The sequence below is a fragment of the Necator americanus genome, chromosome II (genome assembly GCF_031761385.1).
Source record: "Necator americanus strain Aroian chromosome II, whole genome shotgun sequence".
Lineage (NCBI taxonomy): Eukaryota > Metazoa > Nematoda > Chromadorea > Rhabditida > Ancylostomatidae > Necator > Necator americanus.
In genome coordinates this window covers 33,029,046-33,048,657 of record NC_087372.1, presented here as the reverse complement: position 1 = coordinate 33,048,657, position 19,612 = coordinate 33,029,046, and the positions used below count along the sequence as shown (strand labels likewise).

At 40.6% G+C, this 19,612-nt stretch overlaps 4 protein-coding genes across 6 annotated transcripts; 3 read left to right on the top strand and 1 right to left on the bottom strand.

Moving 5' to 3' along the window:
• Positions 1-670: 670 nt before the first annotated feature.
• Positions 671-14,296, top strand: RB195_020245 (uncharacterized protein; the record flags this gene model as incomplete). 3 transcript variants are annotated; one of them, XM_064188466.1, is made up of 17 exons in its annotated part: positions 671-713; positions 827-901; positions 1,286-1,383; positions 5,260-5,415; positions 9,196-9,308; positions 9,399-9,448; positions 9,515-9,630; positions 9,721-9,826; positions 9,905-9,972; positions 10,035-10,132; positions 10,250-10,402; positions 10,459-10,591; positions 10,677-10,781; positions 10,860-10,946; positions 12,746-13,071; positions 13,190-13,408; positions 14,026-14,296. In XM_064188466.1, 17 exons carry the CDS (start codon positions 671-673, stop codon positions 14,294-14,296), a joined length of 2,217 nt encoding a protein of 738 aa, XP_064044345.1. The 3 variants fall into 3 exon arrangements, with proteins under 3 accessions (XP_064044345.1, XP_064044347.1, XP_064044346.1); XM_064188464.1 differs by lacking the exons at positions 671-713; positions 827-901; positions 1,286-1,383; positions 14,026-14,296 and adding exons at positions 4,766-4,819; positions 7,169-7,243; positions 11,015-11,170 and having other exon boundaries at positions 13,133-13,604; XM_064188465.1 differs by lacking the exons at positions 5,260-5,415; positions 9,196-9,308; positions 9,399-9,448; ... (9 more) ...; positions 13,190-13,408; positions 14,026-14,296 and having other exon boundaries at positions 1,286-1,392.
• Positions 14,297-14,305: 9 nt separating this feature from the next.
• Positions 14,306-15,331, top strand: RB195_020244 (uncharacterized protein; the record flags this gene model as incomplete). Its single annotated transcript, XM_013437318.2, has 1 exon — positions 14,306-15,331. One exon carries the CDS (start codon positions 14,306-14,308, stop codon positions 15,329-15,331), a length of 1,026 nt encoding a protein of 341 aa, XP_013292772.1.
• Positions 15,332-16,006: 675 nt separating this feature from the next.
• On the top strand, positions 16,007-16,417 carry RB195_020243 (uncharacterized protein; the record flags this gene model as incomplete). Its single annotated transcript, XM_064188463.1, has 2 exons — positions 16,007-16,132; positions 16,331-16,417. 2 exons carry the CDS (start codon positions 16,007-16,009, stop codon positions 16,415-16,417), a joined length of 213 nt encoding a protein of 70 aa, XP_064044344.1.
• Positions 16,418-17,109: 692 nt separating this feature from the next.
• RB195_020242 (uncharacterized protein) lies at positions 17,110-17,802 on the bottom strand (the record flags this gene model as incomplete). Its single annotated transcript, XM_013437320.1, has 3 exons — positions 17,110-17,216; positions 17,572-17,646; positions 17,760-17,802. The coding sequence occupies 3 exons, from the start codon at positions 17,800-17,802 to the stop codon at positions 17,110-17,112; spliced, it is 225 nt and encodes a 74-aa protein (XP_013292774.1).
• Between the last annotated feature and the right edge of the window lie 1,810 nt (positions 17,803-19,612).

Sequence of the window (19,612 nt, the reverse complement as noted above, 5' to 3'; positions counted from 1 at the left end):
CTACGCACTGTGATGAAATGGTTTCATTTAAGAAAACATCACCTGTCCGGCACATTTATCTTTGCTTTTATCGGAGAACGTCAGCTGGTCTCTGGGGTCGGATCGTTTACATAGGACAGAACTAATAATCCTCTTCTTTTAACTACATTAGACAATCTATTCCTGATTTTATCCCTTGGAAAAAAAGTTCCATATTGTTAACAGCAGTTGTCCGTGATTATTATCGTCAACGTTCCTAATATATATCCTTCTAAAGGCAAAGTCAAAAAAAAAGAACAGTGTTGCTAAGGAGGTGAACGCGGAGCCGACGGTTACCGCCGCTCTCAATGCATTTCAGAATTGTTCTGGAATCATTAATTCAAAGCTGCAAGAACAATGAAGAAGATAAAATGTTGAAATTTAAAAAAGAAATTCACACGTTTAATATAACACGCATCTAAAACAAAAATCAATAGTTAGATGCACCGTTTTTTGTCAACGTTACAGAAGAAAGAATAAAGGCAACATGAGAGAGAAGTGTTTTATTTAGATATGGGAAACTTTTGGCGCTCTCCGTATATAGCGCAGCCACGCCATTCTATCACCAAGCTCTTCTCACGGACTGATAAGAGCATCTATATATTTCTTTCTGGCTTTCAAGCTTATCCCAGTACATTTCTTTTGTTCAGGAATGCAGAAACTTGCTGTTTTCTTCCTTGCTCTAGTGCTTCTCGGTGAGTTCTAGTCAGGATAGATTTCTGTGGTGCATAGCCAGAACGTTCTCCAGTAGTTGCAGACGTGGAACGACTATAATTCGTAGCTGTGAGAATATCCCAACTAATTACAGCTTGCGCCGAACAAAAGTGCAAAGTAGACAAGGACTGTTCTCCAGGAGACAAATGCGTCGAAGGATCCTGTGCTTGTTGGTATTTTCATCTTGTTATGTACATAGATGCGATAGTCGGAGCGGGACCCGACCCCTTCGCTTCTGGACTGTAGGCTAAGGGAACCCCTTCACTTTTGTACGGTTGGCGAAATGATCCTCATCACTTGAACTAGACCCGAAGAGCTAGACCCTCTTCACCTGAGGAGGGTCGGGCTCCTCCCTATCGCACCTATGGTTACCTGTATCACCTAGTCGAAGAGAGATTTTCACAAATTAGAAGCTTATGGTATCTAATTCGAATGATTTTCCATCCAGTTAATAATTTGAAGGCATCTTAACAAGTACAAGCAAATTTGAAAACCTACTCGTCTTCTTTTGCGTAAAATGCAAAAGCCAATGTATCATCTGAATGTTGTTAAGTCAATCCGCACTGCCCAACGGTCGATTCTCCGGAAGTAAAGGATGGATGCAAAGTCCAACTGGTGGCGGATGAGAACAATTGTTCAAAGATCAAAATTGTTTGCTAGAAGGTGAAAGCTAATAAAACCTTTTTTGTGCATTACGTTTTATTTCAACTATGGGTAGCAGAACGAGATATTTGCCACCTAGCCATATTTGAAAGGATGAAACGAAAAGTAATGTCTAAAATCTAAAACAATAATGTCAGCAAAATCCACATGTTTCAAGAACGACAATGTTCCACAATATGTTGAGTATATGTTTAATATTATATATGCTAGCCTGAACGACCAGCTAAGCCCGGAGTTCAGACTTTCTGTGGCGTTCGCTTCTCTCCTCTTCAATGATCAATGAAACTAATAGTAGTGGCATTTCTGTGAAATTATTTAGATAGGTGTTTTTGTAACAACGCTTTTTTCCTCTTTTTTATTATAAATAAAAGCGAAATATTCCATAGTTTTCTTTCTAGACGCGTCAGTTCTACACATGGGGAATATTCAAACTTCAACTTCAAACACTCCTTCGAAACTAATATAATATAGACACAATTTGAAAGTATTACTCGAAATATGGGTTTTCTTCCTGTTTTCTCACAGGACTCATCAAAGAATGATGCTTTAGCACTAAATGACGGGAAAGACATCATCCTACTGATAAAGATAACGTTCTACGTCAGACCATGTAAACTCTTCGCTACTATTTAAGCAGCCATTTGTATGCATTTTCCACTTTCAGAGGAAGGCATGCTACCAACTTGAGGCGAACAAAGAAGGAAATAGACGCGCGGAAGTGTCATATAGGTGAAAAGCAGCGCGCCCAGTGGCCATGGGTATGAAGCGGCTGCAACCATTTACCTTTTGCGACATGTACAATACTCTGCATGAACATTGAAAAACCGACGGTGAGTGACGGTGCGGCGCCGTCGGCCACCGTCACTTGCTCCTAACTGCTCATAAAATGGAAACTTCAGGACAACTTATACATAGTTAGATTCCTCTCTTTGATATCTGTACAAAAATCGACATATTGTTGAGAAAGGAGCAAAATGAAGCCAAATATGCGCCAAAAAGCAATAATTGGAACCTAATATAGCCTAAAGTTATAGTTGAAAAAGTGTTCAGAGACTCAAACTTTCACATGTGGTCAGAACAACAAGAAATTGTTGTAGGCGAGTACTTGGAATTGTTGATTTGTTATTTTTCACTCATTGTGCGTCATTTTTAGTCATTCTAATTGTTGTATAAAATAGCGGTTCGTCCTTACTTTGAACGTTTGTTGCAAGGAAAGAAGTTGTCAAAACAGCCTATAAAATCGCGGTTGAGCACAACTATTCCTGAATTTTGTGAGATTTGTATTGTAAACAGGCATACGAACCCCGCTCGTACACTAGAGTACCACAAAGTTTGAAAACCCACTTCTCGTCTTTTTCTTTTCGTTTCATCTCTTCTTTGCATCTCCGTTAATCATCAGAACAGAGTTCAAATCGAAAGAACCCAAGCAGAGCGCTTAAAACAGATAATGTACATTATTTTATAAGGTTTGTTTTCCTCTGAATAGATTTCCTCGCGCTATTATAACACCTTCTTTTCATAACATTCCATAGAAAGGAAGAGTATGAATTTTCTACTAAATTTCATGCAACAATTTCAATAATATGCTCCTTGATTTACAAAAAATCGTTGTTGAGGGGTTGAAGGGTTGAATATTAACATTTTGATACTGATGCGAACTGGTATCATATATTATAGTGAAGTGTTCTTTTTTTTCCACTCCGAATACATATTTGAATTTCTTGGGATAAAATGTGGAGTAGACATCCACACAATGTTTCCTTCCAATGCTACAGCAGTGACTGCCAATGGTGCAATAGGCCACCCTTGGTTGAAGTGCGAAAATAGCCGGGCCGCGGAGACAGATAGAAAAAAAATCTCGAATAGCTTTGGAAACGATGTCATTCAACTCGAAATGCTGTGGCGAACTCGATTTTTTGTAAATCAAAGAGCATATTATTGAAATTGTTGCATGAAATTTAGTAGAAAACTTCATACTCTTCCTTTCTATGGAATGTTATGAAAAGAAGGTGTTATAATAGCGCGAGGAAATCTGTTCAGAGGAAAACAAACCTTATAAAATAATGTACATTATCTGTTTTAAGCGCTCTACATGGGTTCTTTCGATTTGAACTCTGTTCTGGTGATTAACGGAGATGCAAAGAAGAGATGAAACGAAAAGAAAAAGACGAGAAGTGGGTTTTCAAACTTTGTGGTACTCTAGTGTACGAGCGGGGTTCGTATGCCTGTTTACAATACAAATCTCACAAAATTCAGGAATAGTTGTGCTCAACCGCGATTTTATAGGCTGTTTTGACAACTTCTTTCCTTGCAACAAACGTTCAAAGTAAGGACGAACCGCTATTTTATACAACAATTAGAATGACTAAAAATGACGCACAATGAGTGAAAAATAACAAATCAACAATTCCAAGTACTCGCCTACAACAATTTCTTGTTGTTCTGACCACATGTGAAAGTTTGAGTCTCTGAACACTTTTTCAACTATAACCTTAGGCTATATTAGGTTCCAATTATTGCTTTTTGGCGCATATTTGGCTTCATTTTGCTCCTTTCTCAACAATATGTCGATTTTTGTACAGATATCAAAGAGAGGAATCTAACTATGTATAAGCTGTCCTGAAGTTTCCATTTTATGAGCAGTTAGGAGCAAGCGACGGTGGCCGACGGTGCCGCACCGTCACTCACCGTCGGTTTTTCAATGTTCATGCAGAGTATTGTACACGAAGCTATTGCGCACCGCTTCGATGCCGCGAAACCCGTCTCACCCCACATTATAAGTATCTGGCGCCTGCGATAAAGATAACGTTCCAGTTCAGATCATGTAAACTTTTCGCTACTATTTAAGCGGCCGTTTGCATGGGTGTTTCCACTTTGTAAAGAAGGCATGTTTCCAACGTGTAAGAAAATAGATACGCAGAGGAGTTTTAGACGTACAACGCAATATAAATAGTGGCCATGGCCATAAAACGGTGGCAACGTCCCAATTACCTCTTGCGTAAACCCCACAAATTTTTGTGCGATATTACTTCGCTATGGCGCACAAATTGGAACCGCTGCACCTCACTTTATAGTTATCTGACGTCGTGAGAATCGTCGCATCCCCTTTTATAGGTATTTGGCGCAGGAGCGCCAATTCTACACCACTGGATCCGTCGCACCCCTTTTTATCGCTCTACGACGCCGGAGCACCAATTCGACTCCGGAACACCAATTCGACCCAGCTGGAACCGTCGCACCCCCTTTTTCGAATTTCATTCTACACAAACACACACACACACGTGAAAGACTAATTCCGTTGTTATATGGCATAGCAAGTCATTATCTGATGTTGTTTCTACCTGAATTGATCGAACTATTATCTTTGAATATGTATCCTGCACAACCAGCAGGATATCTGATGCATGATCGGAACATTGACAAAGTTTGTGATTTATACACTTGTTCTTCTTCCGAATAAATTGTTTACCTAGCCACTCATTTGGCCGCTGCAAAGTATGTATCCTTCTGGATAAATGATATTAGATACGAGCTCTGGATACCTTACGATAGGAGCTTTGATAAGTACTAGGTCTTTTTAATACGTTCCTAGAGAGTACAGCTCATTTGTTAGTTACTCACTGTGGAAGCCAGGTCACTGTCAGAATGGGAAAGACAAAGGAGCACCGAAGGTCCAGATCTATATCGCACCCGCTTAGGCGCCGAAGAAGCAAGAGATCCTCCGAAGAAGAAGTTAGTAGAAATTTTACAGTTTCGACAATCATCACAAACTAACTTTGACTGTTGACGTAAAAGGAAGGCGATCATTGCGTTCGCAAATTATAAAAACCAGCGTATTCTGTCAAAACCCAGCAGTTCGTTCAGGTAGACAGAGATGATAATACAATCGGCCGAGGTGATGACTTAATGAATGCCGCTCGAACGGCAAACGAAGGAGTAATAATGATGCACTACTTGAATGAACTTGATCTCACAAGTGTTGACGAGGATGGAAATACTGCACTTCATATTGCTGCAATGGTAAGATATCCTGAGGTTTAAAAACAGATTCAATGCGTCCATCTGACCGCTGCTGCATTATTTTAAACTGACTATTACCGAAACCCAATTTGTTTGTACTAGGACATCGCGATGGCGGTTGTTAGAAAATTCGTCAGAGGCTACCAGTACAATAACAACACTGCTTAATTCTTGCAGCTGCCCCGAAATGTTCAATGAATGAAGATGAACTCCAGCGATGTTTTTCGCTATAAATATTGACTGCAGACGAAGCAACCGTAAAGTGCAGCTTCGACCCTTACACAATCAACATCTACCGAAAATGAACTTGCGAGTGTGTTTGTAGGCAGTTCATTAGTACGATTGTCGCAAAAGTTAGTTTCAATGTTTTAGAATGAATATTTTAAACCAGTCTGAACGTCCGGTCAAAACTGTACTTTAGACTTTTAGTGCTTGCCTCGCGTTCAGGCAGGAGCATTGCCCATAAATTTCTGTCGTGCGGCTACAACGGATCTCTAACCGGCTAACTAACCGAATGCATCACACTCATCACTTAAGAGGATATTCAAATCTGATTTCCATCTGTATTCCTTCGACAGCGCAGCGCATTGAAAACATATTTCAAAGTATTGGAGTTTTTCTGCTCTGCGGTTATCATACAGTATAAACGTGTACTGACATGAACACCATCATCATTCTGATAAAGATAAGGGTGGTACGTCAAATCACGGAAACTGCTAACTGTTATTTAAGCAGCTGCCATCATGCATACATACACTCTTCGAAAGATGGATTCTGCAAACATTGTGAGGGTAACTACAGTCAATTAGGTGTATGTGGGCGGGCATTTGTGCGCATGCAGTCCCGTTATTATAGCAGTCTGAACTTTTTATGGTGCTCCGCTCTCCGTCACCGTTTAATGAAACTAAGTTAATAATAGGGGCATTTTCTGTAAAATCAGAGTTGCGTTTTTCGAACAATGTTTCCTTCTTTTTCTTAAAGGAAATTTAGGCTAAAGATTCCATAGTTTTCTTTGTAAACGCTTCAGTTCTACATTAGAAGAACATTAAAACCTCACCTTTAATCATTCTTTCGATACCAACATAATATAGACAACACTTGAAATCATTACTCAAAGTATAGGTTACCTTCTTGTCTCCCCTAACAGTTATCACAGAATGATGTTTCACATGAAATGAAGCGATCATCGTATTGATAAAGATAGCGTTCCACATAAGAACATGTAAACAGTTTACTATTATTTAAGCAGCAGTTCGCATTCGTGTTTCCACTTCCTGAAGAACGGAGGAGTCTTAGAGGTCAAAGGCAACGCGGAAATTGTATACGACTATGAAACGTTTGCAAACTCCCATCTACCCTTTGCCACTTGCAAACGAAGTTACTGCGCGATACTTCTACATCACGACACAGGACTTGGACGTCGTCAGACCCGCCTCACCCCAATTTACACCACTACGACGCCGGCGCTCCGTTTCGACGCCGCTGGACCCGTCGCACCCACTTTTTCGAATTTCGTGACTGACACGCACATACACACACGCGTACATACACACATCAATACACACACGTGACAGAATAAGCCAGTTATTATATAGCATGGTGATATTCCGACCTTTCAGTACTTCACCTCCTGAAACAACAAAAAAGAAAGCAGGTAGAAGATTGGGCTTCGGGACTGGCTTGAGCTCCACATCCGGATCCAGCTACTGTCTCCTCAAAATGTTTTTATACATAACTCATTTCTCATTTCTAGCGGGAAGAGCTGGCTCTTGGAGTAACTGAATATCTGATATTGGTGCTACTTGTGTACAATACACGAGCACGTAAGGTGCAAACTTATGTAGAGCAGTGATTGTCGTGAAAGCCCAAAAGGTGCCCTCCTCCTAAAATATAACATGTAAGAACATACTTGGGAAATGCGGGGTTAACAAAAACATAAGACAGACTTATTTGATGACCTAATGGGTCGCAGTAGTACTGTAAGCAAACACAGTTTTTAAATGTTGACAATGATTGGAAAATTGGTAGAATTATTTTTGATTTCTTACTAGCTGTAAAACGAGAACCTGATATATGCATCACAATGCGAAACTTCGGTGAAAAAATGTTTAGGAGGAGAAAACAACTGACGAATTTCTGTGTCGTTTTTTTTGTGATACCTCCTTTGAGCCATTACCAAGATGCTCGCTTTTCTATTGGACTCTTTCCTTCCCTGTATAACCACAATGTCAGTGATTCGGAGCTCGTAATAAGCTCGGTTAACCAACTGATTTAAGCGGCGTGCTGATATTACCGTCTGACGCGAATCTCCGCATCTTTGCCGAGGTGTATCGCCCTTGAACATAGCTCCACCGCTCCAAAATTTCCAGCTTAGACCCTACAATTTCCTCAGAACACGTTGAACAAGACGGTCTGTTGGTCTCCTTCGTATATAAGCAAAGAAGCCAGAAAGAGTTTCCGTGGCTACTTTCGATGACAGTGCAAGATAATTTCGAAATGCCATCCTGTGGTACACCATATCCACTTCTGAGTAAAGCTTTCCCCTTAATCCAACAGTTCACAAATTTGAGGTGGTGCGGACTTCAGGTGGAGTATTCTTATAAGGGATAGTAGATTATGGAGAGGAATGTGATTCCGTCCATTTCTTCCTAATTCCCGTGAAAAAGCGGCCCGGAAGATACGGCTTCAGGCGTTCTGGGCCGTTTTTTATGGCAATTAGGAAGAAATGGACAGAATCACCCACCTCTCCGCAATCTACGATCCCGTATACAAATACTGTACCTGAAGTCCGTACCACCTCAGATTCGTGGGGTGATGCGTTTAAAGCAGCACACCACTGGCCAAAAGTAGCAAAGCTCTAAAAACTCGAAGTCTCTCAAAACAAAATCATTTGCATGCACATGACCTTCTCTATCACCATAGACAGTACTACCCAAATCTCCTATCCGTACAAGAGCAGCAGCTTGACCTAGTTGGCAACGGGGATCGATCGCACCTGGTTTATGAGTTGGATGCTGAATTGGCTCTAGCGCAGCTTTGCTGAATATCTCTCTCACAGCTGTCAATCCTTTTCAGCACACAGTTCAAATAACAGAACTCTTCCACGAGTCCAATAGGTTGTACGTTCATCCCGATTCTCTTTCAAGTTTTCGAAGAGATCCACATCTGCTTAGTGTCGTAAATGTAGTCCATAGGCTATACCCAGCTCCAACACATGCGAAATGCGAATATAACAACATCGCTGGCATACTCGAGACCGGTCAAGGGGCATCCTGATGGTGCCAGGATGATATCGGAGGGACACTGATCTACTGTTCTTCGCATAATGTCGTCAATGACGAAATTGAACAGAAACGGCCTGCCACTTCCCCTTCTCTTACTCCAGCCACCATATCAAACGGTGTTGTGCATTTGGCTGGTGTTCGAACCGCAGCGGTTGTTCGTCGATTCACGTAATCAAGTCAGAACAAACTTTCCTGCTACTCCATCGGTGCGAAGCACGTTGAGAAGGCGGCTCCGATTAGGAGAGTCGAAAGCAACTTCGAATTCCAGAAAGCCAACTGCATTGGCTTCGAACACCGTTGCAGATTTCCTTCGCTGTTCTAACGATGAATATCTCGTCAATCGCAGACGGGCCAATTCGCAAGCCAGTTTGCTTGTCGCGCGTTGTTAGCGACCGGTAAGAACGTAGCGAATAAATTCTTTTCTTCCTCATCTGACTTATAAGGCTAGATTGTTAATTGATTCAATCCAGCTACAAGAAACGGTTTTTTGCTGCAGAATGATCATGCCTTCATTTGTCGTATGCTAATAGTACTATCATCACCCGTTCGGATCTGGGAAGTTAAGAACAACGCAGGTCTCACTGCTGAAGATTTAGCAACAGATCAAAAGTGAGCTAAAAGCTTGTAAATATATAAGTGGTTGTAGTTTCATGATCAAAGACAATTTGATGGCATACTTCTAATTACGTTAAATTTCAGAGTGAAACAGGATTTGGAATCACTCCGGAAAGGTGTAAAAAGAACAGAATGTTAGGCGAATCTTTAAGTATCTTTAAGTTCCTTACATATTGCTACGAGAAACAAAATCGTTACAGATGAGTTCACGAAATGGAATGACGATTTAATAGAGAAGAGAACGGATTGGAAAGAAAATGGAAAAGTTTTGTTAGCATTAGATGGAGGCGGTGTTAAGGCATTGGTGTTGACACAGGTAAAAATGATACGTTCTATTCCTCGCTTCGGGAAGCCTCCTCAAAATATAGACCGTTTTTTACATTCTTATTCTTATTCTTATTCTCAGATATTGTTATTCTTGGAGAATGAATTGGGTGGAAACTTGATGTCACGAATTGATTGGATAGCAGGAACTAGCTCTGGAGGGACCACTGCGTTAATGCTTTGCCACGGTAGCATTGACATTGATACTATAAAAATTCACAAAATAGAAGGACATTTCATATGTAAAGTTCAAAAAACCATTCCAGGAAAGACGCTCCAGGAAGCAAAACGTTTCTTTCTGGATTACAGGTTCCGAGTGTTTTGTGGAAATAAGGTGAACCTGGGGAAAAATAATTAGAGATGAATAAATGGCATATAAGAAATTCTCTGTTACAGGTAAAAGTTCCTAAACATAATTCTAAAGGAGTGGAAGATGCAGCAAAGGTACTGTTCGGAAATAACCATATGGGGAGTTTTCCAAAAAATGGTCCCAAGTAAGCTGCTATTACATTTTTTTCTAGGCTTTTGCAATTTCGAGAACCTATACATTCAAAAACCATGTTGGTATATTTTCTTCGCAAATTCCGTACGAGCAGAAAACGAACTTTTAGGGTATTAGTGGTCGTTGCTGACACTAGAAGATCACCAGCAAATCTTGTTCTGTTCCGTTCCTTTGCGCCGAAAATCCCTGAGTCATTAAGAGAGCAGCTGGACTACCTTGATCCTGAGAAAATATTGATCTGGAAAGCAGCTCGTTGTACGTGGTCAGTCGCTACATATTGTGGATTCGTAATATGAATTATGTCCGCAAATTTTCTAGTGCTGCACCGTTTTACTTTGATTCATACAATGGACTTTCTGATGGTGGACTCGTTGCTAACAATCCCACTCAAGCTCTCATCGCAGATTTCTTGCAAACTACTCGTCTTGAAAAAGAGTATTCACCAGTGAAGGTACGGAATGCAAAGAGCTCGTAAGAGATTAAGCGAAAAAGCAAGACACAGAATGCTTTTATAAAGATCTGAATGGGGATTTCAGTCTGTAGGACTAGATCCTTGCATGGCATGTGTCATTTCTGTTGGAACAGGTTCAAGCCCAGCTGAGAACACAAATGGAATTGACCTAAACTTCAATATTATCTCGGTAAGCGGTTATCAATCAAGACATGTGCTATAATTGATTCGTTTTGCCCCTCAACCCATTTTAATAAGTATTATTCAGAACAAGAAAAATCCCCTTGAAATTGCGCGTGGTTTTATGACTGTGGTGAATAATGCGAAAAATATGCTTCAAATACTAGTTAGAGAGGTTGGTGTAAACCGCATCGAGAAAAAGAATTCTCTACCTGCAAACCTCATTATACAATAATTTTACAGTGCACATCGTCTAGTGGACAACCTGTACGATATTCGAGAGAGTGGTGCCATTCTTTAAATGTACCATTCTTTCGATTTTCTCCAGTTATGCAAAAAGGAGTACAACTGGATAATACAGATTTGGATATACTTATTCAGATGCTTTGGGAAACAGAGGTGATAGTGATTTATGGTGGTTGAAAAGAATAATAGGGAAGAAAACCGACCACTCTCCTATTTTTTTATCATTACCAGTCAAAAATTTGGTCACAGCTGGAATATGGCATTGATCTGAGGAACAGGGAGACTATCGGTCGTTTTCCCTTAGGTAATCCGAAGGTAGGGACTTAAAGGATCATCGGCAGGAGTAATGCATGAACGCAAACTCCTTGGAAATCAGCGATGTTGGAATCTCGTCAGGTAGAGATAGGGCTAGAGATTTAGATTACGAGTGCTCAATCACCTCTAATTGTCCCAAAAAAAAGGGCGTTGGATACGATATTTTTGTGCATTTTTTCTGACAAAGTACCTTATAACGCCGTCCTTATACACAGTTCCATTCTCTCAACAATACATCCATTGGTTTCACTTGAATGGGACATTGGGGAAATCTTATTGACTATTGTTCGCTCCCTCGTCGATCCGCCGGTTGTCCAAGGATGGTGCATTGCAAGGTGTCTCGCGGGAAAATTCGAACTCGAGGGCCGTTTTTCAGGACGATTAGAAGGAAATGCGCCTGATGGCGATCACATCTGTAATCCACACCCCTAACCCTGTATTTCACTGCAGAGATCTCAACATCGTCAATTTCATGGTGTGCTGCATTAGAAGGCCGATCGTTTTCAATCAATACCGAAGTGTAACATAGCCATACTATAGCAAGATAAACGACACTTTGAGTGATCAGTGATCCGTATGGGCCAAGTTTAAAGATGAACCAACCATTTCTAATTTATTGTTCAAGTTAATTTGTTGATCGTGAACCACATCAGCTGATTTCATGACCTTGTTCAATGATTCGATAGCTGTGGCTCTCTTTAAAATCCTATATATCTTTTTTTCGTGCGAACTTTCTCGGTAGTTTAGTTCTTTTTGATTTCAGTGCTACATACAAGGCGAAGCCAAGTTCGAATTGCAACAATTAGCGAAATTTCTCTCGATGAAACCGCTCTCAATACAAGAAGAAAAAGTAACTGCAGATGTGTCTGATACTGTTCACTAATTTCATCATAAAAATCAAATTTTTTAATTGCATAGTGTTTTTCGTCACATCTAAGACACAACATTTCAAATATGTGGAAAGATTAGTGCTGTAACGAAATATGTTTATTATTATTTGTAAGCAACAAGGAAAGAGTTGTAGTTTGGAATTTTTTGACCTTACAGAAACTATATACTTATACTACTTATAGAAATTTATAGAAATTGATGAATTGAGAATTGCGGAAAGGTTGCTCTTTGCTTTGGTCACTCGTTTATGCGTCACGAATATGATGCAAATATTCGTATTATTTATTTACTCAATTACTCGCTTACCCATCTTCTCACCCAATGCATGACAAGATTTACGGGTAAAGTCGTCTTTATATGCATAACGGGACCGCGTATACGAGTCTGATTGCTGTTGGTACGTGTTGGCCCTAAACGCAATCAGGCGTTCGTGTTTACGGATTGGGAACGTACGAGCTATATAACCCGCACTGTTCTATGGCGAAAGATTCCCATACGTTGCAAAAAAGTGCTGTCGTCCAGCACATCGCCAAAGCCCATAATCTGAAAGGTCAACTGCCTGAAGGGAGCACGGAATTTTGGCAACAACCATTCGTTTCCGTACCGAAAGATGAAAACATCTACAAAATCTTCAGATGCATCAGGTGGAAGGAAGAAGTGAAACTTCGCCTGAAGGTTCACAACATTAAGGAAACAACAAATCAAGTCTATGTACTCGCTCGCCGTCCAAATGTACCAACCAGAATCCAAAATATGGAAATGCCACTGAGCGTCCTCTCAATACCGCCACTTCCAGCTCTGAAGCAAACATTCATTACGTCAAAAAAACCATACAGCAATATGGGACAGTAATAAACAGTCGGTCCTCCAGTGCTCATCTTGCGACGATGCTAAATTGCTCCGGTGCAGTTTGTACGATCGTTGCGAATGCACACCAGCCGAATCTCTAGTAAGATGTACATGTAGGGACGATGACATTGCGGCCAGCTTCCACGATATTGACAACTTGCTTCCACTAACACGGCAACAGGTGCGACTAATATATCATCCAAGGCACGCAATCATTGCCAAAGTTGATCAAGACGTTTCTGGTGAGATTATCCTGAACATCAAAGATGTCTTTGATGAAACTATGATCGAAATGACGGACGATACATGCACAGTTGAAAATGCACAGCTAACAGGGTACTACCACTGCAGCAAAGGAGCCACAGCAAAGATAGAATGCACTTCGTCGTTCAACATCGTCTCTGCAGAAATTGAATGCGGCAGTGACAGCTTCACAGTCTCATGTTCCACTTCGGGAGAAATATCTAAACTCAATTTTCAATGCAGCCCGGATTCAAGTTCAATGTTCAGTGAAATGTGGATTGCGCATTAAATACTTCGAAATCACTGGTATCTTGAAGTATGTCCACAACCTGCAACGAGGACTCCGAGATTATATGATGTCAAGTCACAGTCGCACGTTCGATTTTCAGTGACCAGATATCGGTCACATATTTGATGTCTACATGCAGTAGTATAAAACGATCATTGTAACCGTAGCTGCAGTAGCTGGCGCACTACTCCTTACTTACCTCTACTTAACAACAGCATGTGGTCGGCTACTTAGATTCTGCCTCAATTTTTTGGCTAAAACTGTGGCATGTGCATGCAGAATACTCAAGGGCATGATCGTTTTTATTTTCACTCATATTTGTCACACTCTTTTCGGGAAGAAGAAAGAAAAACAACTGAGAAGCCTCTTTAACAATTGTTTTGGATTATGCATCACTCGAAAGTGCAGTATATGATTTTAGTGCAATGGATCCGCAAGAGCAGTATGAAGAGAACATCAGAAGACGACAAGTGGAGTATGAACAGAAGCTTAAACGTCGATGCAGCGAAGGGAGGAAGTTGATAGAGGAGGTGCGGTATAAGCGATCCTGTGTCAGGTTGGCGCCTACGTTCCCTTCGGAAAAGGAGATTCAGAAAAGGATAAGGGATTTCCTGAAGATCGGTATCAAGATTACCCGCTCGAACAACATTGGGAAGGAATATGCGGACCTTCGGGGGAGCAGGCCAGATTAATTTGCCAGAATGGAAGCGACGTTGTACAAGTCTCGCATTGAAATTATGCGGCTGGAAGCGTGCAACGTCATGGAAAGGATTCGTAATGCTGGCGAAGGACTAGCGATGACGTACGACTTGTATATGCTTCTTATTCGCGCTGAAGAAGCATCATTAAGATCTCAAGAGGAGCTCTACCAAAGAGAAGAAGAAGGAGTGCTAATGGATCCAAAGTTCATAATGGACTTTGTAAGGAAGGAGCTCGACTTCGTCGATAATCTCAAACTGCAAATGGACGCCGAAATAAGGGAAGCAGAACTTCAAATGGAGAACGAAAGTCGACTTCGACAATATGTCGGCGAAAGGTGCATAGAACTGCAGGAACAACTAAGTAAGCAGGATGACGTCATCAAGTGCGCGGTGGAGAGTCTTGAGATCCTCAAGAAATCAGTTAGGGGTCTCATCAAGGAACTAGTGGAGCAAAAGCAAGCCGTCCGTGAAGAGGAGGAAGACTACGATGGAAAAAACAGGAAGGACCCATCACCTTCCGATGAAAACGACTGCAATGAACCACAGTGGGAATTGGTGGAGGAAGACGACGTCATAGGTGCATTGGAGTCAGGGGAGCCTGAGGCGAACTTGCAAGAAGATACGCTGGATGAAGTCGATGAACACGCCGCTGGGACAAACATACGGGAAGACACCGTTGACGGAGGTGCATCATACGAAAGTTCATGGAAGGAATCCATAGAAGCAAGTGATGCATATTCCAGAAGAGGATCCAGTGAAACAAACGTCTCTCAAACAATTTATCCCGGTGCCCAAAGAAGAAAGGAGATAGAAGCCAGAATAACAGAAATTAAAATCCAGATACACCACGGAAAGGAAATCCCGGAGAGGAAGTTATGCCATGCGAACTTCATGAGGGAGCAAGAACGCTACATGAGAAGTGCATTCCTCGCAAAAGGAATGCATTACAGTGATTGCTGTCCTACTGTGCCTAGCGTTGAAGTGCGGATGAACAAAATTCGCTGTCGTTTTTGCCTGGATACCTGATATGGTTCCGACAGGTGCAAAAGACCAAGGAAACGGTGCAACTACTGCCACTCCGACGACCATCACGCGGCCTTATGCATCTTGCCAAAGCGTATGAGAGAATACTATCGGGAATACGACGAACTCCGCGAGGAACTCGAGATGTTCGAAGATTACTATGGACCATCAACTTCCGGTGCAGCGGAGTATCACGGACGTGATGGGAAATAAGGAAGGTGCCTTAAAAGTGCATTGTTATGAATGTGATGATAGCATCGATCGATATTCTGTAATGTATTTATGTTGTCATTATTAGGATGCTTTCTTAGAGATTGTAGCGCAGATTGTGGAAGTACCAACATGCGCTTGTATATAAGAAACGCACAAATGTCGATTTCAATGTTCATTTATTTGTTTCTGATTTTTCTGTTTCTTTCTGTTTTCTATATGCATTTTTTATATGTTTTTTTCCGTATCGTGTAAAAGTAGGAAAATTTTATCTTTAACGGTGCATTTCACTTTATGGTGCATTTGTGTTACCTATACGGGCGCATTGATTTCGTATTTAGTTGTTATGATAAATGCTTAATTACCCAAGTTTGAGGTTACTCGGACACCGCTTGGCATTGTTTCAAGTATTCTACGTGGACCATCCGCTTATGCCACAATGAAGGGCTTTATGCGGTAGGCGATGTGATGTACCGGCGGATAACAAGTGGAAGATATCAACATCTTGCACCACCATCGAAAGTGGCTACAGAAAAGCGTCTTCGCTTTTCTGGTCATGTAATAAGGAGACCAGCAGATCGCCTTGTTCAAGGAGTGAGTGTGTCGGATTCAAGCTGGAAGAGGCCACGTGGCCGAAAGTGGAAGTTTTGGACTGAGGTGGTGATAGAGGACCTAAGGATGCTCGGAGTGGATAGGCAGTTCAGGCAAGACGCAAGGTTTCGCATGATATGAAACAGCGACGAATGGATCTATTTCGTGCAAGCTTTCGGTGACATCAGTCTGCCGATTAAGTCAGTAACTCATTTATATACCCAACCTGAACGTCCGGCTAAAGCCGGACTTCAGACTTTGTGTGGTGTTCGCTTCGCTCCTCCTTAATGATCAATAAAAATTAATAGTAGTGGCATTTCTGTGAAATTTTTTAGATTCGTGTTTTTCTAACAACGGTTTCTTGCTCTTTTTCATCATGGATGAAGGCGAAAGATCTACAAGTTTACGCGTAAGTTTTACATTTAGAGAATATTCACACTTGAGCTTTAAACACTCCTTCGATACTGATATAGTAAAAAATACAATTTGAAATCACTAAAAGTAGGTGTTTTCCTCCTGTTTTCCCTCTTGTTTTATATGATCTGACGTGCAACGTTATCTTTATCAGTATGATGATGTCATTCACGTCGTTTTATGTTAAACACTATTCAGTGATAACTTAGGGGAAAAGAGGAGGAAAACACATACATCGAGTAATGCTTTCAAATTGTATTTTTATTACATTGGTATCGAAAGAGTGTTCAAAGCTCAAGTGTGAATATTCTCTAAATGTAGAACTAACGCATTTAGAAAAAAAAATATAAAATTTTTCGCCTTTATTCATAAAAAAAAGAGGAAGAAAGCGCTGTTACAAAAACACCATGAAACATGCGGATTTTGCTGACATTATTGTTTTAGATTTTAGACATTACTTTTCGTTTCATGCTTTCTCATATGGCTAGGTTACAAATATCTCGTTTTGCTACCCATAGTTGAAATAAAGCGTAATGCACAAAAAAGGTTTTATTAGCTTTCACCTTCTAGCAAACAATTTTGATCATTGCACAATTGTTGTCATCCGCCACCGATATGGTTTTGCATCCAGCCTTTACTTTCACAGGAAAGATCCTTGGGCATTCCATATTGACTTAAAAACTTTCAGATGATACGATGGATTTTGTATTTTACGCAATAAGACGCTATCAATCAAGAGATGAGGAGGTTTTCAAATTTGCTCGTACTTGTTAATATCTCTTCAAATTTTTAACTGGATGGAAAATCATTCGAATTAGATACCTTCTAATTTGTGAAAATCTCTCTTCGGCCAGGTGATAACCATAGGTGCGATAGGGAGGAGCCCGACCCTCCTCAGGTGAAGAGGGTCTAGCTCTTCGGGTCCAGTTCAAGTGATGAGGGTCATTTCGCCAACAGTCCAAAAGTGAAGGGGTCGGTGCCCGCTCCGACTATCGCATCTATGTAAATAACAAGATGAAAATACCAACCAGTACAGGATCCTCCATCGCATTTGTATCCTGGAGAACAGTCCTTGTTTACTTTGCACTTTTGTTCGGCGCAAGCTGTAATTAGTTGGGATATTCTCACAGTTACGAATTATAGTCGTTCCACGTCTGCAACTACTGGAGAACGTTCTGGCTATGCACCACAGAAATCTATCCTGACTAGAACTCACCGAGAAGCACTAGAGCAAGGAAGAAAACAGCAAGTTTCTGCATTCCTGAACAAAAGAAATGTACTGGGATAAGTTTGAGAGCCAGAAACAAAAAAATATATAGGTACTCTTATCAGTCCGAGAGAAGAGCTTGGTGATAGAATGGCGTGGCTGCGCTATATACGGAGAGCGCCAAAAGTTTCCCATATCTAAATAAAACACTTCTCTCTCATGTTGCCTTTATTCTTTCTTCTGTAACGTTGACAAAAAAGGTGCATCTAACTATTGATTTTTGTGTTAGATGCGTGTTATATTAAACGTGTGAATTTCTTTTTTAAATTTCAACATTTTATCTTCTTCACTGTTCTTGCAGCGTTTGAATTAATGATTCCAGAACATTTCTAAAATGCACTGAGAGCGGCGGTAACCGTCGGCTCCGCGTTCACCTCCTTAGCAACACTGTTCTTTTTTTGACTTTGCCTTTAGAAGGATATATATTAGGAACGTTGACGATAATAATCACGGACAACTGCGGTTAACAATATGGAACTTTTTTCCAAGGGATAAAATCAGGAATAGATTGTCTAATGTAGTTAAAAGAAGAGGATTATTAGTTCTGTCCTATGTAAACGATCCGAGCCCAGAGACCAGCTGACGTTCTCCGATAAAAGCAAAGATAAATGTGCCGGACAGGTGATGTTTTCTTAAATGAAACCATTTCATCACAGTGCGTAGCAGGAAGATCACCCCACTCGCGAAACACAAAAAAGGAGATGAGATTTTGTTAATCTACTGATTTAAATGATTAATTTTAATCATTTAAATCAGTAGAGTTCTCTCCGTTATTGTTTTTCATCTCGCTCTCGACGTCTTCCATCCATTTCATGGAGTTTTCGTGTTCACATCGTCACTTTGTCTCTCACCGCGTTTTTTTGAAAAGTATTTCATGCTTTTGACTTTCATTCAATGTTTTCCATGATCCATTCAGTTTTCTGCATACACAACACGAACTTCAGAGCAGCTTTAACACATCGATTGAATCCAGAAAGCAGAGATTACAGAAAATGTTGCCTTTTGTCCACTACTACCCCATCTCAATTATTTGAGGGAATCAAAACCAGCGCAAAAAGTGCTAAAACTACAACCTCATGATTCCCTATCAAGATATCTTTATAACATTTATAATATTTTATATAAATACATTTTCTTTATAACTTTGGAAAGGCGTGGTCAACTCAGTTTCACCAAGAAAAACAAAGAGAGACCGGACACGTGATGTCTTTTGGTAAAGCGTTGGAAAAGAATTCCTGACAAGTGAGCCCCATTACAATGGCTAACAAAGGGTTAACCTCATTCCAAGGCACAGCGAAGAGACAAAATTTCTTTATATGAAAGGGGCCAGTTCATGCGTCAATCGGTCCTCCGCTACTAAGGACGTAAGATTACACTTCATATCTCATGGCGATCTCGATTTTACAACATAAAAATAAGTTTTTTTTTTGGGAAAGTGCCTTTTTTTCCTGGCAGGAAGATAATGTCACTTCAAATTTTATATCTTACAGGTTGTGGGAGTTTGCAAAGCCTTTCCGATTCATACACAACCATGCCGCGCACAAAAACTAAAAGTTAAAAAGTAAAGCAGTAAACGTTAAAAGTGATTAAAATTGACCAGAGAAAAAATGAAAAAAACAAGAGGACAAAACGACCTAACACAAACTAATACATAAATTTTGGAAATTTTCATCACCCTTCAACTTTTCACTGCTACAGGATCAAAACCGATGGCTGGCAAGAGGTATTGATATGTTGTTGAGGTGTTGTACTGGATTGTTAGAAATGGAGAATCCAAAAGTACCACCTTCAGTGATCGTTAG